The sequence below is a fragment of the Andrena cerasifolii genome, chromosome 15, assembly GCF_050908995.1.
Source record: "Andrena cerasifolii isolate SP2316 chromosome 15, iyAndCera1_principal, whole genome shotgun sequence".
Taxonomy (NCBI): domain Eukaryota; kingdom Metazoa; phylum Arthropoda; class Insecta; order Hymenoptera; family Andrenidae; genus Andrena; species Andrena cerasifolii.
This window is the reverse complement of record NC_135132.1, coordinates 8642151-8668693: the sequence shown is the minus strand read 5'-3', so window position 1 is coordinate 8668693 and position 26543 is coordinate 8642151. Positions and strand designations below refer to the sequence as shown.

The 26543-nt window shown below is 42.8% G+C and overlaps 1 protein-coding gene across 3 annotated transcripts in view; it reads right to left on the bottom strand.

The window, feature by feature from the left end:
- Stacl (SH3 and cysteine-rich domain-containing protein) overlaps nt 1-26543 on the bottom strand; it is a 70590-nt gene that overhangs the window by 29758 nt on the left and 14289 nt on the right. For all 3 annotated transcript variants that reach the window (XM_076828064.1, XM_076828066.1, XM_076828065.1), the window contains exon 2: nt 23878-24676. In XM_076828064.1, coding sequence (XP_076684179.1) covers nt 23878-24286 — 409 coding nt within the window. In that variant the 5' untranslated portion in view covers nt 24287-24676. The remainder of the gene's footprint in view (nt 1-23877; nt 24677-26543) is intronic.

The window sequence follows — 26543 nt, the reverse complement described above, 5'->3', positions numbered from 1 at the left end:
AATGATACTGTCGCCCTAGCATCATTGCCAGATGATCGCGTTGCAAAACAGGTGAAGTCATTGCGTGTTGGATTCGCGTGCAAACCGTCTTTTCGTGGATTCGAGGCAAAATTACGCAGAGCTTTGGACAGAGCCGAGCACGACTCTCGGCGGCCTTGACTAGCGCGCCCAGAAACAGTTGACACGATGATGTGTCATTGTATGATAGCGATGATAGCAGAGAATTGAGGTTGCTTGAAAATGAGAATTATCAGGCTCTATGCACTCTGCGAGAATATTAGCCAAGTTATGATGAAATATGTTATCAATTGTGCAGTATGATGATTGTATGATACCATCATACTGACGCAATTTGAACTCACAATTAGGTAATCATATAAATTTTGGAAAGTGTGATCATGATGATATGATAGTATGATAGTATGATAGCGCAGTAATTAACTGATAGGTTAGAATGCTGATAATCACGTTTGTAAGTCTATCGTACAGTATCATTATCGTTCTAATAACGATGATAACGTATGATAGCTATGATGGCACCGCATTTCGTTAAAATAGTGATCATTTTCTGAATGGAAGCTAATTTTCGTAAAAGATCGTCGCATCTCTAAGTGGATTGTACATATTTTGGAAAAGTGAAGGGGCTTTGCGAACTCTCCGCAAGTTCTCAACTCACCCCCAGCGGCGGTCCGCCCCAGAAAACTTGCTGGCGCGTTAAAGAAGCATAGAACGCGACAAGTTGCTGCAACTTGTCGCAGCGTCTTCTCGATTTTACATTATACAAGAATATCAGTGACGAAATAGCAGCGAAAATACACGTATCGCGTCGTTTTGCAATCTTCTAAACTATTCGACCGGCGTTTTGATACAATAACCAGCGCGCAAATAATTCTAAATTAAATGGAACATATGGCGACGGTCAATGTTATGGTTAAAATTAATATTTTCATATAATATACACAAACATTTCAGGCTGCTCGTTATATTGTTATCACTGGTGTATTTTTTATTTTGAAAATCCCTGGTTGTGTTTTTTTTTAATAGTCATTGCAAAAAAATATTTTTCTACAAGGGCTACGATTTTATGGTTGCTATAGTTTCGGCATAAATTCGAATAATTCCGTGAATATCGAGTTACGTTTTTACTGGAGCGGTACCAGGTGCCCCCAGCGTGCACGCAACTTCGATCACCGATAAATCGAGACTCTAATGTCGCGGGTCCAAGGAATATGGCGCAAATTGTCTGTTTTTTTATCGTAGAATATCCCTGTTCTCCTTCTATTCTCGTGGATCGGAAAAGCATCCAGTAAGACGAGCCCCAGAAGCTTTCATCAGTCAGTTGCCAGGGTTACCGGTAGGTAACTCGAGTCGATTTCGCGGAGATTTCCTGTTTCAGCCGAGTGCTTTCATTATGGACGTTGTTTGAATACGATCGACGACGGCTGATGCGCACACAGATATTGTGCGCGCGCCTTTCACCAAGTTCCCAGACGCCCGAGAGGCGATTATGCCAAGTCAGGGAGCGTAAATCAGATCATCCACCGTTGCTGTTCCCGTGGAAATTATTTTAACTCGCGTACTCACGCGTGTCTAACGCGGCATAGGATTATGCACGTGGGAGCGCGCCTTAAGGTGTCACTTTGAATCCTCAAAATACCAGTTCATTCAATTTATATTAATCTCAACAGGATTTGCACAGTTTTTCAATGTACTCGTTTTAAGGATCGCTTTAGACACTGCTCCCATAGCTTAAGCTGCGATCCCACGTGTAAAATGTGAGACAAAGAACACGCTTGAAATCTTAAAAAGGAAATCGTAGAGTCGGTGATCGTATCGAATGGAAATTTTTACGTAAATAAATAATAATATTTACACGTGTCAAATGTGGCATACGATTGTACACGTGGGAACGCGGCTTAAGGTGTGACTTTAAACTCTCCAAATATCAGTTCATTCAATTTATATTAATCTCCACAGTATTGTTACAGTTTTTTCAAAGTTTCCCCATAAAGATCACCTAAAACACTGTTTTTTTCATAGCTTAAGCCACGATCCCACGTGTAAAACGTGAGACAAAGAACACATTCGAAATCCTAAGAAGGGAATCGAGCAGCTGATGGTCGTCTCGAATTGGAAATGTTCTTTTAAATCACTTGCTACAAAGCGTAAAATGTGCCATGAAGTTTTTCACGTGGGAACGAGGCTTAAGGCTTCGCTCTAAATCCTCAAATAAATATTTCACTCAATCTACGCTATTCTCAACAACACTGCCACTGTTTCTCGATACAAGTTTCACTTAGCTGCTACTTATCTTGCCTTAAGCCGCGTTCCCACGAGCGAAACAAGCCGCAGGCCACACTGGATGCCTGAAAAACAATATAGTTACTGCAGATTTCAATATGTCCCCAGCATTTGCTATTTGACACCTTCAATTATTCGCCAGCGTGTCAGTTTGAATGGGAGGCGATCGATATCGCTGGGAATCCATGACAGATGAGGTCTGTGGCGAATTGTCATGGATGACTGATGAATATAAAGCCATCATGTCAATCCTAAAGTAATTAGCTGGAACTCTGATCGATAATTTCACCAGCTCCCCTCTACCTTTCCCACTTCTCCCTTCTGTTACCCATTATATCATCTTTTCTCCCCTCTTTCATTCCACACTGTACCTTCATTTCTTCCTTTACTTTCTGCTTTCCTTGCCCCTCGTTCCTCCTTCATTCCTTGCACTCCATACTACCCACCCTTATGCCATGTTCCTTCGTTATAACGCACTGTTATCTCAAAAACCCTATTCTTCCTTTTACCCCTCATCGCGATGTTAAATTATTCGAATTTTTATTAAACCAACTCCCGCCATCTCCACTCTTCTTCATCTAAAAAAATTGAAGAAAATTCTTCAACATTTTCTCAGAGAATCTCTCGCCGCTCGAAACAAAATGCCTCCCCGAGTTGATACTCGAACTTAGGAACGGTAATTTGCCATGCTCCTGCGGAAAAGCCCCGCGAGTTAATAATTGAGGAGGCACTGGTTCGTTCTGAATGAAGAAGGCATCCCTAGCTCTGTAAACTACGCTGGAACAACGTTCACGCCCATTAGTCGGCGCAGAAACAACGGAACGGTAATCAGAGCGAATTGCACCGGGAACTTATTACACACAACATTTGCCACGACCATAATCGAGGTTCTTCGGGATCCGATAGTCGAGCCACCGTAGGCTGACGTCCCAGCCCCTCAATTAACCCTGTCACGTCAAATTTCGTGCGACGACCGATCGATATCGCCTCTGGTGGAGCAAATAAGGTCGATGTCCATTTGCCAGGGATTAGGAATTACCCTCATTAGACTTTTGAACGGCCATTAACCGGCTCGTCTAGCCTCCATGCAGGACCCCCCATCGAGGAGCATAAACCTCTCCATTTAATCGCCAATATTAGTCTGCGACATTCTCGAAACTAAGAGAGATTAGAGATTCTCGTTCTTAAGAGATTAGCCATTCGGAGCAGTGCACGTTTCAGTGGGAAATCGGATCGAGCAAAAGTCGAAGTGGCCTTTCAATTGGAGAGGTTTCAAATTGTCTTCATTAATCAGGTCTGTATTCTCCGTTCAATTTTCAATTATTTTCGTCGAACTTTAAGTTGAGTAGGTTTTCACTGGCACTTGAGTAGAAGATCTGTGTTGTTTAATTGAAATTCAGTAACGTTAAAGGTAAATCAATATAAAAGAAGGGGATTGAGTGTAAACGAGTGAAATTAAGTAAAGTTGAATGGGAATGAGTGAAATTCAGTAAAACTGAGTGGAATTAAGTGAAATTAAGTATAATTAGGAGGACTTAACTAGTAATAAGTAGAATTGAGTTGAATTAACTAGAAATTAGTATAAGTTTGTGGAATTAAGTAGAAATGAGAGTAATTCAATAAAATTGAGTAGAAATGAGTGAAGTAAAATTGAGTAGAAACGAGTGGAGTAAAATTGAGTAGAAATGAGTGAAGTAAAATTGAGTAGAAATGAGTGAAGTAAAATTGAGTAGAAATGAGTAAAGTAAAACTGAGTAGAAATGAGTGAAGTAAAATTGAGTAGAAATGAGTGAAGTAAAATTGAATAGAAATGAGTGAAGTAAAATTGAGCAGAAATGAGTGAAGTAAAATTGAGTAGAAATGAGTGAAATAAAATTGAGTAGAAATGAGTGAAGTAAACTTGAGTAGAAACGAGTGGAGTAAAATTGAGTAGAAATGAGTGTAGTGAAATTGAGTAGAAATGAGTGAAGTAAAATCGAGTAGAAATGAGTGGAGTAAAATTGAGTAGAAATGAGTGAAGTAAAATTGAGTAGAAATGAGTGAAGTAAAATTGAGTAGAAATGAGTGAAGTAAAATTGAGTAGAAATGAGTGAAGTAAAATCGAGTAGAAATGAGTGAAGTAAAATTGAGTAGAAATGAGTGAAGTAAAATTGAGTAGAAATGAGTGAAGTAAAATCGAGTAGAAATGAGTGAAGTAAAATTGAGTAGAAATGAGTGAAGTAAAATTGAGTAGAAACGAGTGAAATTAAGTATAATAAGGTGGACTTTACCAGAAATAAGTAGAATTATGTGGAGTTATATATGTAGAAATGAGTAACATCCAGGATCTTAAAAATTTGTCGAATTCTTTGCACGTTCTTCAAGTCCTCACGTACAACAATTTCGCACGTTAATTGAGTAAAAGAGGAAGGAAGCGAAGAACTATTTTCCTCGCCCGGGCGCCCAATAATTCAGCGACGAAAAGCCCCGATTCGAAAGAGCTGGCGCTGGATCACATCGTTCCTCTGGACTTTAATCACGCCACGCTCCTCATCCATCATATTTTACGGCCGATACACGTAAGCCAGGTGTCACGGGCGCATGCCTCGGAAATAATCTTTCGAACAAAAGCCCCCGAACTATGGGAGCCCCCCGCGAATCTCCGTTACGTGCATTTCAGCCGTGTCGTCTCGCGCCGATTCGTTACAACCGGCGTTGTAATTCTTCCCGATACGCTGGCACGATGAATCGCTCTCGTCACAAATCAAGCGAACATCATACTAAATACAAACCGGAACACATGCCCCATAATCTCAGCGAATCAAATCCTCCTCCATGCAAAGCACAAGACTTCGAACTGGCAACTCGGCCCAGGGATCGCGACTGTTAGTGCTCGCCAGCGCCACCAGAGGTCTAATCTTTCAAATTCTTTCTCGCTAGTCCTAAGCACCAGTCTCGTTCGTATATATACAAGTTTCAAGTTTATTCCTTTCGGTCTACTGATGAGTCTTATCGACGGTCCCAAGACGAAGGCGCATCTCTTCTTTCTCTCCCTAAATCTTAAATCATCAATGCACCTGTTACGATTAGGGTCGACGGGGGACAAGAAAGGAATCCCCTTTCTCGTCCAGGAGAAGGGGTATCGGACGGTTACAAAAACCCCCTCTGCCAAACTCAACAACACACTTGGGATCAAGCGAGACTTTCACGTCCGATATCTTGTGGGGGAAGCATTGGAAGATTTGTCCCGGAGCCCCCCGAACGGGGTGTTTACTTCGCAAATAAAGAGAGAAGAGAGCGTGACGCTTAGAATTCTCTTTGCGCGGAACTTTAAAAGGCATTTCTCAAAATCTCGCAGCACTCAAAAAGTGTTCAGAGGTTTGCCACTATGCCCGAAATTAAAACATTCCGTTGCCCAAGATGCTGCATCCCTTAACTACTTCCAAGACCCCCAAAGCCAGCACACCAACGCTAGCGATCCACAATACTCTATAGATGATGAGCCAAGGGAGCAAACGGTAGACCTCGGATGGACAGAGACCGTGGGTTTGAAGTTCGTCAAACCAGAGGCGGCAGCAGCAGGGCAGAAGCCCTATATCGGATGATCAATCATTGGGTCGAAACTCCCCTGGCCAGGTCGTTGCGCAGGGACCGCAGAGGATTAAACTCCGACTGCGGGGTTCGCAGTGGGAAAGGTTGGAACCCCGGCAGATTGCGCGTGGATCGAGGAGAAAGGGGTTCAACTTGCACGGATCACTGGTGGCACAGAGTTTGAACTTTGCCCGTGGCTCGATCGACGATCGCCTGCTCGCTTCCTCCCCCAGAAGCCGGCTGGCTGCGGATGCGATAATTGCGGCGTAATTTTAGCCGAAAGCTGTCGAGTTTCATCCTTGATAGCGTCGCGGGATCACGCACGCCTACGGGCGACGACGGCGTGACGCCGGCAATAATTATAGAAGGAATGACGAAATTCTCATTGGCTGCCGAGGCACACGGAAGCCAGCGAGCGAGCGGGTCGTCCTTCGACGAGGTGCCGGGTCGCTCTTCGACCGTTTATTTTCGGGGAATCGAGTCAGAGGAGGCTGGAAAGGTGGAGGCTGACAGTTCTGACAGAGGGTGGTCGAGGGGGGCTAACTAGGAGACGCTTCCAATCCGAGAATACTGATTTTAATGAAGGCTCGTGTGAACGCGGAGCACGTTGGAGTATGCAGAGACCTGGGACGTCCTTTTTTTAATTCTTTCTCACCGCGGCAAGTCACTCTGAGGGGGTGAATCAACCCCTAAAGTTGTACTCATTTTTCCTTTTTTTAATCCAGTCCAGTTCCCCGGATCAAGCAGCGCGGACCACTACTCGCACACACGCAGCACTAAATTTTATTCTCAATCTAAAACTTGACAGTACTCATGCCACTTGGTTGGCAAACCTCAAGCCACACAGAGTGCGCGATCTGCAATGAAATTTGGAACAGGAGCTTTGATGCTAGCTCTGGGAATGCATGAGAGTGAATCGATCCAGATTTATCGACCCCCGCATTGCCAGTAGCATTAGCCGGGGAGGATGGTAGCCGGTGTGAATACTGACTTGTTAAGTGACGCGAGGTTGTAGGTCGCGCGCGCGCGCGCGAGAGGGAGGATGACTTACGAGGAAACTGGGTAAATTATAGGGAAGTTTAATGGCACTATAATTGCTCTGTCTATCCTCGCTACAGGCTGCATTAATGGAGACTCCATTAGGCTTTATAATAATGCGCTGTGTAAATAGACGGTTGACCTTTTGCGAGGGGAGTTCCTTGAGAACGTGTCCGTCAGGACGGAAATCCTTAGCGAGGATTGGTAAAAAATAAAATATTTTAAAATTCTATTCCTGAAATAAAAATAAAATCAAAGATTCATAAGCAACCATTTATAGAGCAAGAAGTAATAAAAGCACACGTGAAAATGACAGTAAAAGCTCATATAGACATGAATTAGTCAATATTTCTTGAGTCGGCGATATTAGGTACACTTTTTCCAGAACCAGATTTTTGCACGTCTTACGTCTATTAATTCCTAATTAAAAATCTGTAAGTGTCAACGATTCTAACCGATGCTACATGAGAGATGAATAAATTTCTCATTACTTTCAAACGAATTACATGCAAAAATATCAATCATTATTCAATCGACAGCGATTTAACTTCTGCTAGACCCTACTAGTTGCAGTTACATCAGCCCTAGGTTACTGTTAGAATTTAGTGAATTCTGAAACAGGTTTGGATTAAATATGAGCCAAGTTCCAAGTGCCTAAATTAGGTCCAGCAGCATCTCAATTCTGTATAGATTAGGCGCGAGCTAAACTTGTGTAAAGCTTCTAAATAGATCCACTGCAAGTGTGTATTGAAACCAGATCGGGACACGTTCCGAGCTCCATAAGTAGTGTACACTAGCTGCTCGAATAAATATACACCCCACTAGGTATCTGCCCGAACCCACAGCTATGACTTTCAAAGGAGCAACTAGTAGATGAAGCGAATCAACGGAGCTCGACGTGATCTTTAAAATAACTAACCAGAGAACCGAGTGACTCTATAAACCCCCATTACCCGCGGGGTGAAATACGTTCTCGTATTACCAGTACTTCGGGAAAATTGAATTTTCCGCTACTTTCACGTCGAACTTTCCCGAACTGTGCGCGCGCGCGGCACGGTGCGTTGAAATTCCCATGTCGCAGCACGGCCGGCCAGTGCTGAAACGAAATTTCCGCTGGGACCTGTAATCGTAATCATATTTTACGCTCGTCCATCAATAATACTCGTTACCATGGGCCGGCCAATTGATTTATCAGTGACGATGGCTGACCGTAATGGCATTATTTAACGACGTTATTTCGCCGTATCGTTTAATCGAGTTTCCATGTAAGCTGAAACCCCGTCGCGGTTTCGTGCGTTTGCGGCTTCCGCCTGCGCTCCCGTTTTTAGAAGCCATCAAAAAATTTTACTGTGCCTCTTGGACCCCGGATTTCAAGTCTCTCGCATTAGAAACTCATTTAAGAGGCTAGTATTATTATTATTATTTTTTTTAATTTAGGACTCCGTTAATTCAATTCTTCGACGTGTTCGTGACCTTTTTAATTTTGTGTTTTTTTTTTTAAAAAGCTTCATTGACTTTAGTGATCTAAATTTGGTTCGGAGTGCGTTTCAACTGGGTCTAGCTGTCAGTCAGGTCTACTTTAATTTCTATTTACGCTCAGCTGAACGCAGATCCATACTACGTTTGAAATATGCATGAGTTTGAGCTGAGACAGATCCAAGGTAGATCAGAGTTTCGTTTGAATTAGGTTGAACATACATTTCTACTAAGTTTCAGTTACTGCTGTACTACTTTCCACTTCTCCCTCAGTTGAATCTGCACAGTGTCTACCCTTCCAGCCCCCACTTACATGTGTTGCTTCTGATCTCACTTAAGGTGCCATTCTACTTTGATCGGCCGAAAATTTAGCTATTTGCAAAATTTTTTTTCGCAGTAAATACAACATATAATGAAAAAAATCTTTTTGGTATTTATTAAGCTAGTCTTGTATTATACAAAACGAAATTAAAAAGAATTTTTGGAATTTGTTTTAATTGTTTTTTTACAGTGTCAATATGGAACCTAAAAAAAAGAGGTGTGTTTACGGCGTTGGTGATTTCCCGGCTCATGCTTATCCGAAACAAAAAATTCCAGAAGATTCTTAATCTGCACGAGTGTCGCTACAACCCCTAGCTCGATCAACAATTTTTGTCGAGAACTAATCGAGATTTTTCTCATGGAACACCCGAGAATACATCAATTTGGGGGTTTTGTCAAACTTTTTTTTCAAACCGGCGCCATTTTCTTACTTTTCAATAAAAATTGATAATTTAGCTAGGGGCTATAGCGACAGTCATACAGATTAAGAATCTTTTCGAATTTTTGGTTTCGGATAAGCCTGAGCCGGGAAATTATAAGCCCTTTCTTTTAGGTGCCATATTTTCACTGTAAAAAAAAAACAATTAAAACAAATTACAAAAATTCTTTTTAATTTTTTTTGTATGATATAAGAGTAGCTTAATAAATACCAAAAAGATTTATTTCATTATATGTTGCGTTTACTCAGAAAAATATCTTTAAAAATATCTTAATTTTTCGGCGGTTCAAAGTAGAATGACCCCTTTAAGTCCCTCTAACCTCAAAATTCACTGTGCTCGACAGTTCTAACATTTTCCACAAATCCCTGCGAAGCAACAGCCTCTCCAAATCCCCCATTCTTATCTCCAAGCGCTTCGCATCATCGCCATAAATTATAGGCGACCAGTGGCGACCACCCCGAATTCTTCCATCCCCCACAGAAATATTAATTCGGTTTAATCGCGGTCCCAGCTCGATCGCGCGCCCCAGTAACACCCGATATATATATATTTCACGAGCCGCTAAACTTTACGGCGGCGGGGATCGATCGTTAAAAAAAGAAAGGGGAAGGAAATCGCGACGAACGTCCCCGCGAACATCTTGGCCGCCGAGTCTCGCTTAATTGCTGTCACCATTATCGTCCTCGTATCGACGAACATTTACGAGCTCGCGCTCCTTAGCCAACCCCTTCCGTAATCGCTTTACCATCGTACAACCCCGTCAAACCGAGTCGTTAAAAAAACGTCCGCGACGCACAGTGGGCTTCGAACGCGAAAAAATTAAAAAAAAAAAATATCTTCGACCTTAGAGTACTGGAAGTCATGAAACATTTTAAGAAATGGCAATCGGGAAACACGTGGGAGCCAGGTATATTGCCCTCGACTTCGGCTGCACGTACTCATCGAACGTATTCAGTCTTTAGTGGTGTACAGTCGCGAATTGCAAGCATTTTTATTTTATTTTTTATTTTTCTGTGATGGCTTGTGTTCCCCCGGGTATGCAACATGTTTTTGTATTAATTTTTTACACATTACATAGATAAATTTGTTGAGGCTCTTCTCATACTTTCCGTCAGCAGATACTCTAACTTTATCGAAGTGTACAAAAAATTGCACGTGTTTGCATGCATTGTGCTTTTCGTATAGAGCAACACATATATTTAAGGAATTAATGGTATAAAAAGAATTTGCGTATCTGTGCATCTTCTGGAGTTACGAAATTTTTTACTTCGCGAAAAAGCAGCGATTCCTGCAGGTTTGCTCGATTTATTAGACTTAGCAAACAGTTATACAGCAATAGAATATCAACAAAAGATGGGTCTTGTAGCGACAGATAACAATTAAAATACAAATAAAGATAAAACTATTTTTTGTAAATAAATAAAATTACAACTTTACATTTTAGTTTTTTTGTTCCCCTAATATCATGTATACGTCAATCGTTCAAATACATTTCATTACTTAATCAATAACACTGCTAGGGACATAATAATATTTTTTCCGCGCTCAAAGCGCGGTTTAGCCCACTGTGCGAGGGTGTCCCAATGGCCCGCGTTTCACAGGAGTCAAAGAAAATACGAGTGGGGTGGAGCGGCAACGTCCCCGGTTAAACGAAACGTTCTCACCCCTCTGTCTTCTTAAAAACCAGGTCGTTGCTTTAAAAAAGGGAGCCCCCTAGCGCAATGATACCAGCAGCACAAAGGTGTACCATCCGGAGTCCCAACAGTGGACCCCAATTAGAGTCCTGAAGCTCAGCAAGCCACCCACAGGCCACCCCCTATTATTCCAATCAGCCCTCGATGCCTACCGCTTCACCCTTCCGCGCGACCCTGCCACCCACTCCTCTTGCGAGCGTTCGCGGGGGGGGGGGAGGGGCGCGAGAATGGCAGGGGTGCCGGGAAAGCAGCGGCGCTAGTCCCCCGTCCGTATCAAGATGAACTACATGTATCCATAATGCATGGCGGTCGCGTGCCCCCACGTGTAGACAGAGCGCGGGGGTGCGGAGGGGCGAAGGTCGGTGAGGAATCCAGCTGGAGGCGTAAGGGAACGCAACGGAAACGGAGATAGGGGCGGAGGGGGTCGTGTAACACGGGGGAGAAGGTGTTTAGTCAGGGGCTGACCTGAATTCAGGTGGGCTGAATCAATACCAGCGCTCGTTCACCTCGCAGTTGCCGTGGCAACGGGACTCCTTTATTAAATATAACCTGCACGCCCGTTTCCTGCGCGCAGGCACCGTCCGCGGTGTAGAGCGGCGATCACCTGGACCCGTGTCGTCGACCCGCGTCAGACGGGTCTAGGAGCGTCGACGGAGGACGAGCGACGCCCTGCGCTGGGCTAGAACGACGGCGGCCTTGGCACCTGGTCAGTGAACCGGGGGCGCTGCCAGGTTTCAGGGATGGGACTAACCCAGACCTTGGAGGTGGGATTGGGAGCCGGTTTGGGAGGGTTTGTTGGCCTCCGGATAGGTTTGAGAGACGTGGATGAGGCACATAGAGGGACTCAGGTGCTCCTTTGCGAGGGTTTGTTGGCCGGCATAGTAGTTTGCGGGATGCGGATGATGCTTGGAGGAGGTTGTTCTGGGTTTAAGAGGATTTGGTAGGTCCCAGTTTGGCTTATAAGACCTGGGTAATGTACGTAGTGGGTTTTAGTTTGTCCCGGGTGGGTTTTTGGGCTTCATAGTAGTTTGAGAGACGCGGAGGATGCTCAAAGGAAATTGTTCTTGGTTTGAGTGTGTTTGTCAGACACCACGTCAGCTCAAGTGTTAGCAAGCTCATCGATGGACTTCGCTGTTTGTTTGGAAATATTTCTTGGCCCCCACAGTAGGTTAGGACCCATGGATAAAGATCAGTGGGGTTTATTCTGGGTCTGAGAGTGTTTGCCAGAGTGTACTTCGGTTTAATAGACGCAGCTGAAGATTCTTTGTAGGTCTAATGCTTACAGAGGGGTTCCCCTCCTGGTTTGACACTGTGTCTTTACCCCCACATGTGTTTGGAAGACTTAGCCAAAATATCTAGGTGGGTTCCGTTCGAACGACTTGAAGAAAGCTCATATAGATAGCTTTCACTTCCGTCTTGAGACCATCTTCGCCTCCACGTTAATTTAAGCGACATGGACGAAGCTGCCATCTCAAAAGTTTAGGATTTCAGGGTGGGTATTAACACTGAAGGTGTCCTTTTGGCTTCTCCTTGGCCTATTCAAGGGAATGAGGGACTCCAGTAGGTACTGTTTGACGATGTCTTTTGCCCTCTGACCCCGTTGACTCGCTGCTTGACCCCTTCTTACTCCTTTCCTCAGCTTTGGTGGGGCGTGGGGATTAAAAATGTAGAACTAGTCATTCAGGGGTGATGCACGTCAGCCTTGAAGCTCGGCTTTTGAATTTGAAATGGATACTCCTTGCCTTTTCTTCAGTATCCTCTTGGTCCATTTAAATAGATGATCGTTGGGTTCAGAATTTACGTCCACATTAGTGTAAAATACGCCTCGTTGATGCACTAGGTTTACTAGGTCACTGGATGGCATTAAATTTGGATTAAAGCTGGGTTATTTAGTCAGCACTGACAATAGTTTCTGGCACTATTATTACCACAGTATCTCTTCAGTAATCCAGAAATAACCCATCGCAGATGATCTTCAAATTTTGAAGCTTTCATAGCGGCCATAAAGGAGTTCTATATGCATGCAGCTCTGGCTCCCATGAAATTCTATTACCCATTACCTGGGGATAATAATCATCTCGCATGGCCAGTAAAATATCCCACCACCTGCATTAAAATCAGCACAACCACATCCCTACCATTTTTGCCTCTAACTTGAATCAATACTAATGCAAATTATCTCCCCTGAATAAAAAAAACAAACATAATCTTCAAATCCGAAACTGGAAACCCCAAAACCTACAAGTCAGACGTACAAACAAACATTCCACAATGCTAAACCTAACCTAAACCAGTTGGAAACCCACCAATTGATAATCAGTTACCCAAATTCTACAAAGATGGAGCCCACTTCCAAGTCCCTAGCAGAAAAATTCCCTAGAAAGCACTAGAAGCTGTTTCTACACCGAGAACCTCTCAGATCATTTCTGATGCGACGTTAAACTCGATAGTTTCCTCAGCAGAGTGGCTCGAAGGACGGAAGAGCGATGGAATAGGTACAGTACTGGCGCGGCCGATGAAAGCAACAACCTGGCGCCAATGATCTGAATAAGCATCCAGGTCACCACACATGACAGCCAGAAGATTGTTTGGGCCCGGTACACCCGCTACTCCGCGGCTGTTAAACTGAATCCACGCCAGGAGGAAGGCTCTATTTATACCGCGGTAACGAGGTCTTGAATGTAATCTTGCGAAACGCTCCGAGGAGAATTCGCTTCCTCGTGGAAGCACCCTGCCTCCGACGGCGCGCACTCGCTGCCCGGCTGTTGTCCCAGCCTTCGGGAGAGAAATTTGGCACTGCCTGTCCCATTCCAGACGCTGCTGAACTGGACGCAGCTTCTATCGAAAGGTTGAATGGCTCGTCGAGGTTAGGCGGAGTTGAGAGCCGCTGATGATGAACTTTTTGGGGTTAGGTTGTAGAAGACTTAGGGGGCCGTTTCTTAGATGGTTGCGGAGTATTAAGGAAGATGGTATTTAAGGTGCTCGGAGGTATTAGGAGTAGAGTAATTAATTGGTGTTGATTAATTGCGGAATAATTATAGTTTCTGGCATTCCGTTTTATGTTTCAATTTTGTGGCGATAGTGATTGACTTTATTTTAAATGAATTTAGCCAGAATTTTGAATAAAGGGATGTAAAACTGGGAGTGGAATTGATTTACTAGATGGCTGCGTTGTTTTGTTTGCGCGGAATTCAAATATTTGTAGTTTACAACCGGGCCCTGGGGCCGCCATTATTTTTACGGTCGCTGAATGCTTCTCCTATCGCGAAACGCGGGAAATTCGACCATTTCGGTCGGCGAAACCATCGACCCTGCAAATTGTTTCGCTCGAAAGCAATCAGCTAACGGTCGGACATGCGTCATCGAGCGAGAAAATAAAAATCGTCGCGACGCACGAAACAAAAGAGAATGCAATAACGCTAACCGCTCGAGGAAAATGGACTGACGCTCGCGTGACGCGTATTTGTGTCACCGGGACACCCTGCGACACGTCATTTTTATTGCGAATAATTATGGCACAGTTCACCCACCCCTCCCCCCTTCCCTTCGATGGCTTTCTGTAATTCTGCGCGATCGTTTAGAGTTTAACGAAATATTATTGTTGCCGGTGTGGGAAAATTTTGATCTTAATTGTTTGGTGGTATTGTTAGGGACTTGATTGTGGGCGAATTTGCGTATTTGAAAATTTGGGGCATGAGAAGACTTGAGAATTTTGGGACTTGAAAAGTTGATGATTTGAGAATTTGGGAAATTACAAATTTGAGGACTTGCGAATTTGGAAAATTAAAAATTGTAGGACTTGCGAATTTGGTGACTCGAAAAGTTGATGACTTAAGATTTTGGTAAATTAAAAATTTGAGGACTTGCGAATTTGGTGACCCGAAAAGTTGAGGACTTGAAAATTTGGGAAATTAAAAATTTGAGGACTTGAAAATTTGGGAAATTAAAAAATTTGAGGACTTGAGAATTTGGGAAATTGAAAAGTTGAAGACTTGAGAATTCGGGGACTTGAAAATTTGGGAAATTAAAAATTGGAGGACTTGAGAATTTGGGAAATTGAAAAGTCGAGGACTTGAGAATTCGGGGATTTGAAAAGTTGAGGACTTGAGAATTCGGGGACTTGATAATTTGGGAAATTAAAAAATTTGAGGACTTGAGAATTTGGGAAATTGAAAAGTTGAAGACTTGAGAATTCGGGGACTTGAAAATTTGGGAAATTAAAAATTGGAGGACTTGAGAATTTGGGAAATTGAAAAGTCGAGGACTTGAGAATTCGGGGATTTGAAAAGTTGAGGACTTGAGAATTCGGGGACTTGATAATTTGGGAAATTGAAAAGTTGAGGACTTGAGAATTTGTGATATTTAAAATTTGAGGACTTGATAATTTGGGAAATTGAAAAGTTGAGGACTTGAGCATTTGGGAAATTGAAAAGTTGAGGACTTGAGAATTCGGGGACTTGATAATTTGGGAAATTGAAAAGTTGAGGACTTGAGAATTCGTGATATTTAAAATTTGAGGACTTGAAAATTTGGGAAATTGAAAAGTTGAGGACTTGATAATTTGAGGACTTGGAAATTTGGGGATTTCAGTATTCGGAGACTAGAGAATTCGAGGGCTTGAGAATTTGGGCGTTTGAAAGTTTAGAGACATGATAATTTGAGAGATTACGAATTTGGTGCCTTGAGACGTTGAGCATTTGTGAATTGGTAAATTCAGACATTGGTAAATACATCCATTTACCATTTCAAGAGGCACCCCTTGACCCCATTTCACGTGCGAGCCAGCAAATTAGTTCCTCTTAATCCCGGAACACCCGATCGCTAAACAAATAGCCGTACTACCATCGAACAGTTGCGACAATAGCAGAAATTGGCCAACCCAGCCCACGCATCGCAACCAGACAAATAATTAATTTTGCAATGTCAACATATCGAACGTAATGCGATTTGGTTAATGCGTTGCTCGCGAAATGGCTTCCTTTAACGTCATTCAATCATAAACTGGGACTCTAAGCTCTGGTCAGACCAGGAAAACAAGCTTAACATAAAGAATATGTTCCATTCTTCAGGAAAAAATGAATACTACAAGAATACACCTCGGTTGAGCAGGTCAGCAAGAAAGAAGCTTTAGAAAGAGCTTCAAAAAATACTGGCTGAATCCTTTCATACGGTGGAGCTTAAATGAGGAAGAAAATTGCTAGCTCCTTTTCAAAAGGTTCACTGAAGCTTCTGCGGTCGTAAAAGTGAAGAAAAGGAAATTATGTTCCAGAGATTAGATTGTTGTTGGTAGAGTAATATACGAGGTTGAAGCACTTGTGGAATGGATAACACATCACCCTGCATTGCAACTTGCAAAATTGGGTGAAATTTTGGAGGATGAATACAAATGATTTGAAATTTAAATATTTTTTAGTAGAGCTACTGAAATTATTTATTATCGAATTTTAGGGAGGAAGTACGTCCTACTAAATTTTTTAATTCATTATTCTTCTTTCTAATAGATAAAAATTCTAATTTATTACCAAAATTGATAATCGCTGTACCTGATTTCCATTATTATATTTCTTGCTTTTTAGAATTAATTTTCAATTAATCGCAAAGGGTGCCTGCCATAAATATGTTTCGTTAATATCGATTATACTTCCATCTGTCATTACTCACCGCTAAATTTGAATAATAAGTTCACAGAAATTCTTATAGGTGGGGGGAGCAGTACCTACCTCTTCCACCCCTGTTCCACCAGCACGCCTCATAAATTTGTAAATTTCGTCCCCCAGGAAATAAGAAAAAGGAGTGGCGAACAGTTTCGCAGCTGATAGAGCAAACGACGTCAATATTTACTGAATATTTGCAAGCGTGATTCGATAAATATGCATGTCGCCTCCTCCACCCCTTCTTACATCTTCCTTCCAAATCGCTGCGCGGTGAATTTGCAAATCTCCCTTTGCAAATCACGGAGGGCGAGGTGAAATAACGTTTCCGCTATAAGGAAGTCTGCTTACCGAGCTATTAAAAAGTAATTGGATTATTATTTGCCTCCACCCTTCCCACCCCAGTTTTACACCAGCAAGGTAAGCATGAGAAAATGGCCCTTGCGACCAATTTTCCCGTTACTGCTTGCTAAACATTGCTCCACACCATTCTGTGAAGTTTCAGTCTATTGTTCTTAAACCTTCAACTAGAATCCAAAATTTTTTCCACCCCCTCCAATTTCGCGAATCTCAAATGAATAGTCAAAAAGTTACTGTACTTTCATAACCGATAGAAATTTTTTACAGTTTCACTCGATCCTGTCCAGAAACCAACCCTCGAAAATTTGCGAATATATTACTCTCCCTCCCGAATCGATGGGGAGATCGATTCGAGGCGTTGTAGCGACAAGGGTTAATCAGCTCGCACAAGAGGATCGACGTTTTCGAGGATAGAAGACAAGCGGCTGATAAAATCGCGACCGACAGAGACCGATGACAGAAGGACTTCGTAATAGAACCAGCAACCCCTATTCCTACCCCGATATAATTAATCTTCGCCCCTCGCCCTCCCCCGCCATCTTTCTCGACCCTGTGATTGGGCTCAAAGGAAACAGCCGTACCGTGAAAAATGCTACCACCCCGGAACCTTTCCGTGGCAAAAAAAGTCTCGCCCCTCCGCACCCCCCGGAACGGAAGATCGGGTGTTTTGTGCGAAAGAGTTCGATACACCTAGCACCCCTGCTAGGTGAGAGGGTAGGGTGAGTGGGTCCCTCTTTCCTGGTCACCCGATGAATAATGAATTCATCGCTTCCCCGGCGCGCGATTTAACGCAAGAATTAATATCCCAGGGTGCTCGGTTTAAAGGGATCTTTTGCTCTTTGTAGTTTCTTCTGTTAATAGCAAAGAACGGGCGGGGGGCGGTTGTTGGAGGGTTGATGGAGGAGTTACTTGTTGAATGGGGTTACTGTAATTGCTTGGTTGGGGGTTAATGGTTTTGAAATGGACTTTCAGGAAAGGGGGTGTGAAGTGTACGTTGCTTTTAATTTTCTGGTGATTGGAATGCTTCTTTGGGAAATTGTTTTTGGGAGTTTAGGTAATGGGGGGTTAGAAATGTTGAGCTTTGGTTTCGGAGGGTATTTATTTATTTTTGGGGGATTCTGTTTCATTTTGTCGCGAGGGGGTAGTGTGGAAATGTTGTTGTGGTAATTAGAAATTTAGTGATTTTATAGTTGGTGGGTTTAATTAGTGGTGGTGGTTTTTCTAGTCAAGTTTGGTTGTTTATTCAAGCAAGGGGCCGGGGGTTGCGGTGGCTGTGGTTTATTTGATGGCACAGCTTTAGGTGGAATTAAGTAATTAATGGAATTGGAGTATTTAATCATGGGCAACTGATTTGTAAGCATCGCTGGTCCGCTTTAGGTGGAATTAAGCGATTAATATAATTGCGATCTTTTAGGTCAAGTTACATGATTAATAAATTACTGTGGTCGAGAGAGGGTCGATCGATTACTCTTTAATCGATAAAAGTAGATTCATTTTATTGAATGAAAATGCAGCTGTTTCTGAAATCCTTGGTTTTGAAAATTGTAGAAATTTATTCACCATTTGAAATCGACTATGATTAATTATAAACTAATCCACAACTGAATTCGTATTATAAAAATTATGAAAATAATATTTAAAGATGACAATTCATCGTCACATAAAAATATTTTCAAAATAAAATTCACCTTTCAAAGATTCAAAAAATTCAAGTACACCCTTAGCATAAATTCAACCCTCCCCCATTTACCCAAAAAGATTTAAAAAAAAAAAAAAAAATTTCCATAAAAACAGCCAAACTGACATTTCCTCCCCCTTTTGTAACTTTTTCGAATCATGAAGGAAACTTCGGCTCAGGAAGTTTGCAAACAAGAAACTTCCAAGCTGATAAAGCGTCTGGGCTGGGTAAATTGTGCTTTCGCGAATTTTTATGGACGCAAATTTTCCTCTCCCTCATCCGCCAAGAAAACAGAAAATTTGATTAACCTATTCTTACAAATTTTAATGCTTTCTGAAAGGTAGTTGAGATAATAATTCTAGTCTCGTCTGTGCTCGTTCTGTACTGTTGCGCGGTTAAAAGAAGAAAGAATGGAAATAAAAGGAGACAATAAAGACTGTCGCTTAAGATGCTCCAACACTGGCAACGCAATTATAAAGGGGGGAGCCGCTCCTCCATTCAGTTGCGCGTTTCGCAAAGCACGTGTACGCGTTTTATGGGGCAGTAATTTACAATTATGTCATCGCGGCCGGTTATTTTATCCACCACACGGTGCGTGCACGCTTCTGTTCCTACGAATTCGTTTTTCCTCCACTCCTTCTTGTGTGGGGAGATGCATTTCTGTGTCGAGATACTTTGTTCTCTGTTTCCTTTGATGAAAGAGAATATGTGGGATAGTCGTTGCTTTTTGTGGAAGGCGAGAATGGTAGAGATTGCTACTGTTTGGGGAAGTTTTGATGAAAGATTTTAGTGAGATTTTGGAGATTTGGGGCGTTAAGGATTTCAAAATTTGGGAATTTCATAAATTGAGAATCTGGAAATTTTGGAATCCAAAAAATTAGGGATTCGAAAGTATGAGAATTTGGAACTTTGGGGATTTCAAAGTTTGGAGATTAAAAAATTTGGGAATCCAAGAAATTAGGGATTCAATAATATGAGAATTTGGAACTTTGGGGATTTCAGAGCATGGCAATTTAAAAATTCGGGAATCCAAAAAATTAGGGGTTCAAAAATATTAAAATTTAGAAATTTGGGAATCCAAAAAATTAGGGATTCAAAAATATTAAAATTTAGAAATTTGGGAATCCAAAATATTAGGGATTCACAAACATTAAAATTTAGAAATTTGGGAATCCAAAAAATTAGGGATTCAAAAATATGAAAATTTAGAAATTGGGAGATTTCGAAACTTGGAGATTTGAAAATTTGGGAATCCTAAAAATTGGAGATTCAAAAACATGAGAATTTCAAAGGATGGAAATTTAAACATTTGGGAATCCAAAAAATAACGGGATTCAAAAATATTAAAATTTAGAAATTTGGGGATTTCGAAGCTTGGAGATTTCAAAATTTGGGAATCCTAAAAATTAGAGATTCAAAAACATGAGAATTTCAAAGGGCGGAGATTTAAAAATTTGGGAATAAAAAAATAGGGATTCAAAAAATATGAAAATTTGGAAACTTGGGAATCCAAAAGTTTAGGGATTTGAAAATATATGGATTCGAAAATTTGTCAACTTGAAGTATGGGGATTCGAAGATTTGAAAATAAGGGTGTTCAAAAATGTAAAAATTTGCAAACATGTGCGTTCGAAATTTTGAAAATTGAAAATATAGGGTTAAGAAAATATACGAATTCAAAAAGTTGAAATCTCAAAAACTTGAGAACTTAAAAATGCAGAGATTCAAAAATCCGTCGATTCAGAACCGTGCAAACTTGAGGTCCAGTGCATTTCTCCAGTTAAACTGCTTCAGCTACCAAAGCGAGGTAGACGTCGTTTAACACGCCCATATCTCTCATCGAAGATCAGTTTGTATTACTCTCCAGTTTTATTACCAACATACACCACTTGATATAAATTTTCCCTGTGTCTAGTGTCTAGTGGAGGGGCCGCGAGACCCGCGAACTCTGAATAGCTTTTATTATAGCAACAGTTTCTATGCCAACGTGATTTCTACGATTTTATCCCGCCATTGCCGCATTCTTATGGTCTCCTACCTCGTTTCTCTCGGATTTATCGTTTACAACATCTCGGATAAGACTGTCATATACCAAGAGATCAACATAAAAGGGTAGGAGATCATGGTCCATCCTTTTGATAGATCCTCCGAGGGAAACCAGTGCCAAACGTTCTCACTTCCATTTAAAACAGTCTTTCTCTCTGGAACGTCTTCATTAAATAATCTAAGTTATCTCTGGTACTCCCTCTTTAACTTCCCACTGTATTTCTTTAACCCCCTTCCCTCCAGATTCAAACATATTCAATATTACATCAAGAAACAAACTTTTCCCCATTTACTACCCCTACAATTCATCAGCCCCTTCTAACTTTTTACGACTAACGAACAGAAATAAGGCCAACGACATATCCTTATCTCGTGCCAGTTAGAGTTACCCTTACTTCCGAGTAAAGCCACGCTTGAGCCATCGCTCCACCCGCTCTGTGATCAAATCCACCTGAAATCTTCAAGTAATCATATTCAAACCTGCTCCCAGAGGAAAAATTGAAGGGGAAAGGAATCATTAACCGACAGCAGGGGAATGATCTGTCTCCAGGGGCTTGTCTACGTCACAGGCAAGCAATCAGACTCTTAAGTGGCTTGTTTGAGGCAGCCATCGAGTGACTTACTGCCTCTGGGCACGGAACCTAAATGCACATTATGCAGAATCTTCGGCGCGTTACACCTTCTACCGCCAGTGGCATAATAAACAACCCGGGGGCCCTAAACGAACAACTTCGCCAACTACTAAATAGGGGGGGAACAGCCTTTAAACACGAAAGGAGCATGCAACGCCCGTGCACCCGCGGGACCTTTGATCGTGCCACGTGTAATCATGTTACCCGCTTCTGTGCAACGAGATATAATAATTAAATGTTTGCGGATGAATTTTACTATGTAACCAAAGGGTGCTTCTCCTATGCACTTTGGAGAATGTGGGTGGCATGGAGAAGTTTGTGCTGGGGGATCAGTTTCCCACCATTTCAAAATAATCAAAATGGTAAAAATGGTAAAAAAAGGTAAAAATGGTAAAAATGGTAAAAATGGTAAAAATGGTAAAAATGGTAAAAATGGTAAAAATGGTAAAAATGGTAAAAATGGTAAAAATGGTAAAAATGGTAAAAATGGTAAAAATGGTAAAAATTCTTGCAAAGCTCTTCCAATCGAAGCTCTTATTTTGAAAAAAGCTCTTCCCTTTTTTAAAAAAAGAAAGTTGGTATTTTAAGTTGACGAGTTACATAGTATGAAGCATTTTATTGATTTTTTCTGCCCCAATGTGTTTCAACCCTTTAACACATTTTAAAAGTGCGTAAAATTTTATCGCCCGTTTATATTTAACTTTCATTAGCAACCATCCGTAGTTTTCCTGATGGTAAAGTAGATTTCAATGTTTTCGGTTGAGGAAATCAAACATTCTCTTCAATGATTTATTGCTTTTTTATATTTTTTTTTTATATTCGATATTTTCCATTTCAAAACAACAACATACGAAGGGTAAAACAAGGAATGTTATTACTGGTTCGAAGGATCTGGAGTCGCAAAAGATAGTTCCCTTTTAAAATTATATCCCGTTGGGTGAATACGAAAGCACGGTAAAATCGTGCTGGCGAGTTGCGCTGCGAATATATTTCGTGTCACGAGCGCAACAGCAGAACCTAATATTCTACGCGACGAAGTTCTCGAACGGCTGGGCGAAGAAGACGCATTCTTGCATTGTGCGTGTCGGCGATGGGTGAATACGTGATCCGGGAAAGCCCGCATTGTGTCTCTTTTAATGCCACGAAAGCTGGCTGCCATGTGTTGGCACTTCTGAAAGGGCGGGCTGGAGCTATCGAATTTCTGCAGCCGTGGGGCCCTGGCTGTGAAGTTGAACACCTAATGGAACAGTTTGAAGGCACTCCTGTTCCCTGATTTAAAATTGAGATGTAGGAATAGGCGCGAGTGGCAAACACCGTGTTTCGCACACCGATCCTTGGCACGAATCCTGTATTGGAGGGTCTTGGGGTGTTATTCAAGCCTCTACTAAAGGGCAGCCCTTGCAACGTTGTGAACTAAAGTTCAGGGGCGCGCAAGGGCCAGGATGACTTCTGGTACTCTATATATCTCATCCTTGAGCCAGATTTGCGGTATACATTATGCATCAGCTGCGATATTGGGTAAATATTCCCTGACGTTGTTTTCTGTCACGGTAATGAACATTTGACATCTCAGAATGCACTGTGAATTATAAGTTTAGATGCCCTGCTGGGTACCGTCGCTTTTCGAATGCTGTTCCGGGGAAAATGACAGCTCCTTCCAGGTCCCCGGGCATGATAAATTCACTTAAAATAATCGGATTCTGGGACACCAAGCGAGGTTCTAAGAATGTTCTCAGAAATAATAACGGAGATCCTTGTTTATTCTTTTCTTCCAGTTAAAGAATTTAAATTGGCTTTTAAAAAGTACTTGGACGGAAATAATAATCTGTCTAGGTATATCAAGTAGACGTTTAGAGTTCTCCACAGGATCGGGAACCTTCATAGACATAAGATCGGCTCGGAGTACAGAGACATCGGAGGATCGGCGTTGGCGCAGCTGGTTAAGGCGCAGGCTCGCTAGCTGCGACTCCGAAGATCGTGGGTTCGAGTCCCACCGCCCGAGGTCCGTTTTTTCTGTGGCTCCCGCATATATATATCTCAACAAGAGAACCTCTACAGAATCCCTATAGAAAAATACCTCTAATAGAAGAAAAATGGATGGCTTCATCGAGGTAGAGAAGATTCCATTTAAGGAACCCAATACCAAAATCCCAAAAGTGGGATGTGGATAAACCAATTGCAAGTAAAATTCCTATACACAGGAGACCCCAGTCAGGAAGACTCATATAAAAGGACTACTCCCCTCCTACAGAGAGAAGATTCCAGTTGGGCCCAGCAGATAAAGCCTCTACTAAAGAAACCCAACCCTCCTAACATAACAGAATCCCAACAGAGAACCACAACAACAGAGAGAACGAGAGAAGAGAAGAGTAGTCTAATAATAAAAGGACTGGAAGCCTTTAGTAGTGAATGGACAGACAGTAGTAGTGGACTGCTGTAGAAAATCCTCAGTATAGGGTTCCCAGTAGAATATCCCAGTACAGTAACTCAACAACAGACTGTCCCAAGACTAAAAACCTCCCAGACCACCTTTCAGACCCACCCAATGAAGACATCTCCCAAATTCTCCAAATCCAAACAAACCCTCACACACTCTGCAACACACCAGGCACCCTGAAGCCTCACCAAACGACCCTAAAGACAAAAAAGAAGAAAGGAACGTCGAACTCACCAGTCTGCACGAGCTTGAGCGCGCTCGCATTGTGCTGTTTGAGTTGCTCGTTGAGCCCCGGCTGTGTGAGATCCTTGAGAGGATTGGCGGGATCCTCGCCGGCGCCGCGGCTGTTTATCATAGTCGTGGTGTGATCCGCGGGACGGCTGTCCTTCGCGGCCTCGTGACTCCTAGTGTCGTTGCGCTTGGCGGCCCCCCTCTTCCTGCGCGCCTGACCCCAATCTCCCCTCCTCTCCCGTCGCCTCCTGCGGCCCTCCTCGGCGGCGTTGGCGCTGTTGCTCTTCCCAGTGACGGTGATCACGGCGATCTGACAGCTCGAACGGCGCTCGCCAGTCAACACAGTGCTGAGACCATGGCCTGGGTTCTCATAGATACGCAGCAGCTCGTCCGCCGGGTAGATGACGTACATGCCCAGCCGATGGTGTCCCTATGGCGTTCCACCCTGCCTCCGTCGGCACTGACCACACGTAGCCCGGTAGCGTAGCCGCCGTCGACGTTGCTGCTGCCCCTGCTGCTGCCACTTGTCTCCGGTGCGCGTGAGCCAACATCGCTGCCCGCCAATTCATCCTTTACCATCCGGTCGCGAGTCACGCTGCCAGGCCACGCGAGCAGCCGCATCTTCTTGGCACGCTCGCCACCCCGTCACTTCCCGTCCGCCGCCCCTACCGTTTGGCTCCCTGCTGCTAGTCGTGTGAACCTTCCAGCCTCCAACAGACGAGGTGAGGGGGATGCAACCGGGGCTGAGGCTGGAGGCTAGCGGCGCCTAATAGCTTCCCATGGATCGACGATGATTCATTGCCTGCAATAAAGGAGTCGTTGTTAGAGGATCTTGGTACAGCCACTGGGGAGATTTCTTTTGGCGGTTGAAACGGTCTTGGGAAGTTTCGGGTTTATTACCAGGGGGTTGGAGGGAATGTGGGGAGTTGCCGGGAGTTTTGTGCAGCGCCGGGTACTGTAATGGGTTTAAGTTTCGAGATATTTGTATCGTGTTCTTTGATATCTGCGCTTTTGTGACGGAGGGTGACGGTAGGGGATTGTTTGGGATTGAGTTCTGAATGGCTTTTGGCTTATCCTTGTTCGCGGAGCTCGCTTTGGTAAATGGTACCCGTGCCTCTTTTCATTTTTATCGGCGTTTACCAGCTTGGAGATGATCCTGAATTTATTTAAATAATTGTTGCGCCGGGACTGCTCTCATGAATTATTAATGGGAGCCATTTCAGCTTGGTTAAGGCTACGTTTGTTCCTCTGCGAGAGGAGCGTGTATACTCTGCTCACAGGGTAAACGACTTATTCAACGGCTGAATAAAGAAGGAAACGTCCCGTTATTTCCGCGATTCAACGACCCCGACGGCATGCAAATCGTCCACGGTGATTTAAATCTTATTTGAAAGGGGTTTCAGTGAGGGTGGGGGTGGTAAATTCAGCTGGACTCTTTCAATTGCTAGTTTTGCTGCACACGGGGGGTCCTTTCTTCGAGCAGTAAAGGATCTTCTATGCAGATGGATTTATTTCAAATACTTTTTAATTTGAATTTTTGTAATTTCCCACCCCTCTCTCTAAATTAACAAATTCTTATATTCTATCTCTATCTCAGTGTCCCCATCACACGGCTTTGTATATTGTTATATTTTATTCTACTTTATGGCAGTCCATCGTCACTCTGTATTTTAGTGATCCACATACTTCGTCAAACAAATATTAATATTACGTGCTCATCAATTTCCGATAGACCTCCCATTATAACTACTCACGCAATCCCGAGGGAAGCTTGCGCCCCATTAAGCTTGCGAGAAAACGCGCAGCCTTATATGGGAATCGATCAATCAGTCGAGATAGCATTCTGAGATCCCTCTCGTGAACGAGAATCAAATTGGAATATCACTTATCTAGATACATCGTACGTGGGAGCCATGACGGAACTAAATCCAACCTAGAATTTCCCTAAATTCAGATTCCCATTAAATCTCATAAATCTCTCAGAGAAAATACCCGAAAAATTATTCAGAAAAAAATGGCACCCCACTTCATAAACCCAAACCCCAAAATCCCCATAAGAAAACCCCAGAATACCCCAGATGCAACTAGAGACGACAGTGGTGGTCAAATGGAAGTTTAATCTTTGAAGGGTAACAAATATTTTATAGGTTAGGGTGCTTCCGAGAACAGACCAGTGACACCAACATAAAAAAATATGACTTTCAAACTTTCTTTTAACGACCACTGTGCACGACACACGCGCACGAATTTCTTTCGTCTTTATGAAGTTCGTCGGGATTAAACAAGTTTAAAACGGAATCCCCGGCTACTATCGCCAGTTGCACCCGTGCACCTCGAATCTCGGCGGATTAATAGGATTCTTGGCGTTGCTGAAGCCCTGTTAATTTCCTTTAAAAGCTCATTCTCCGCGCGGCAGGGCCGAGCAAATGATGCAATTATTATAGCCTCGCGAAAGGAGAGAAAGAGAGCGGAAAAATAGGCGATGTTAAGCTGTACCTGGGCGTCGTGGGCCGATAACTCCTGCGAAGGGCCTTTTTAAGTAATTGAACGGTGGTAAGGGGGCTACACGCGGGGGAGCATGGACGACGATTACTCTTGGTGATCCAACCGTCCCGCGGATACGCTTCATAAAGAGCTGTGCAAATTGCGATAAGCCATTTCACGTAATT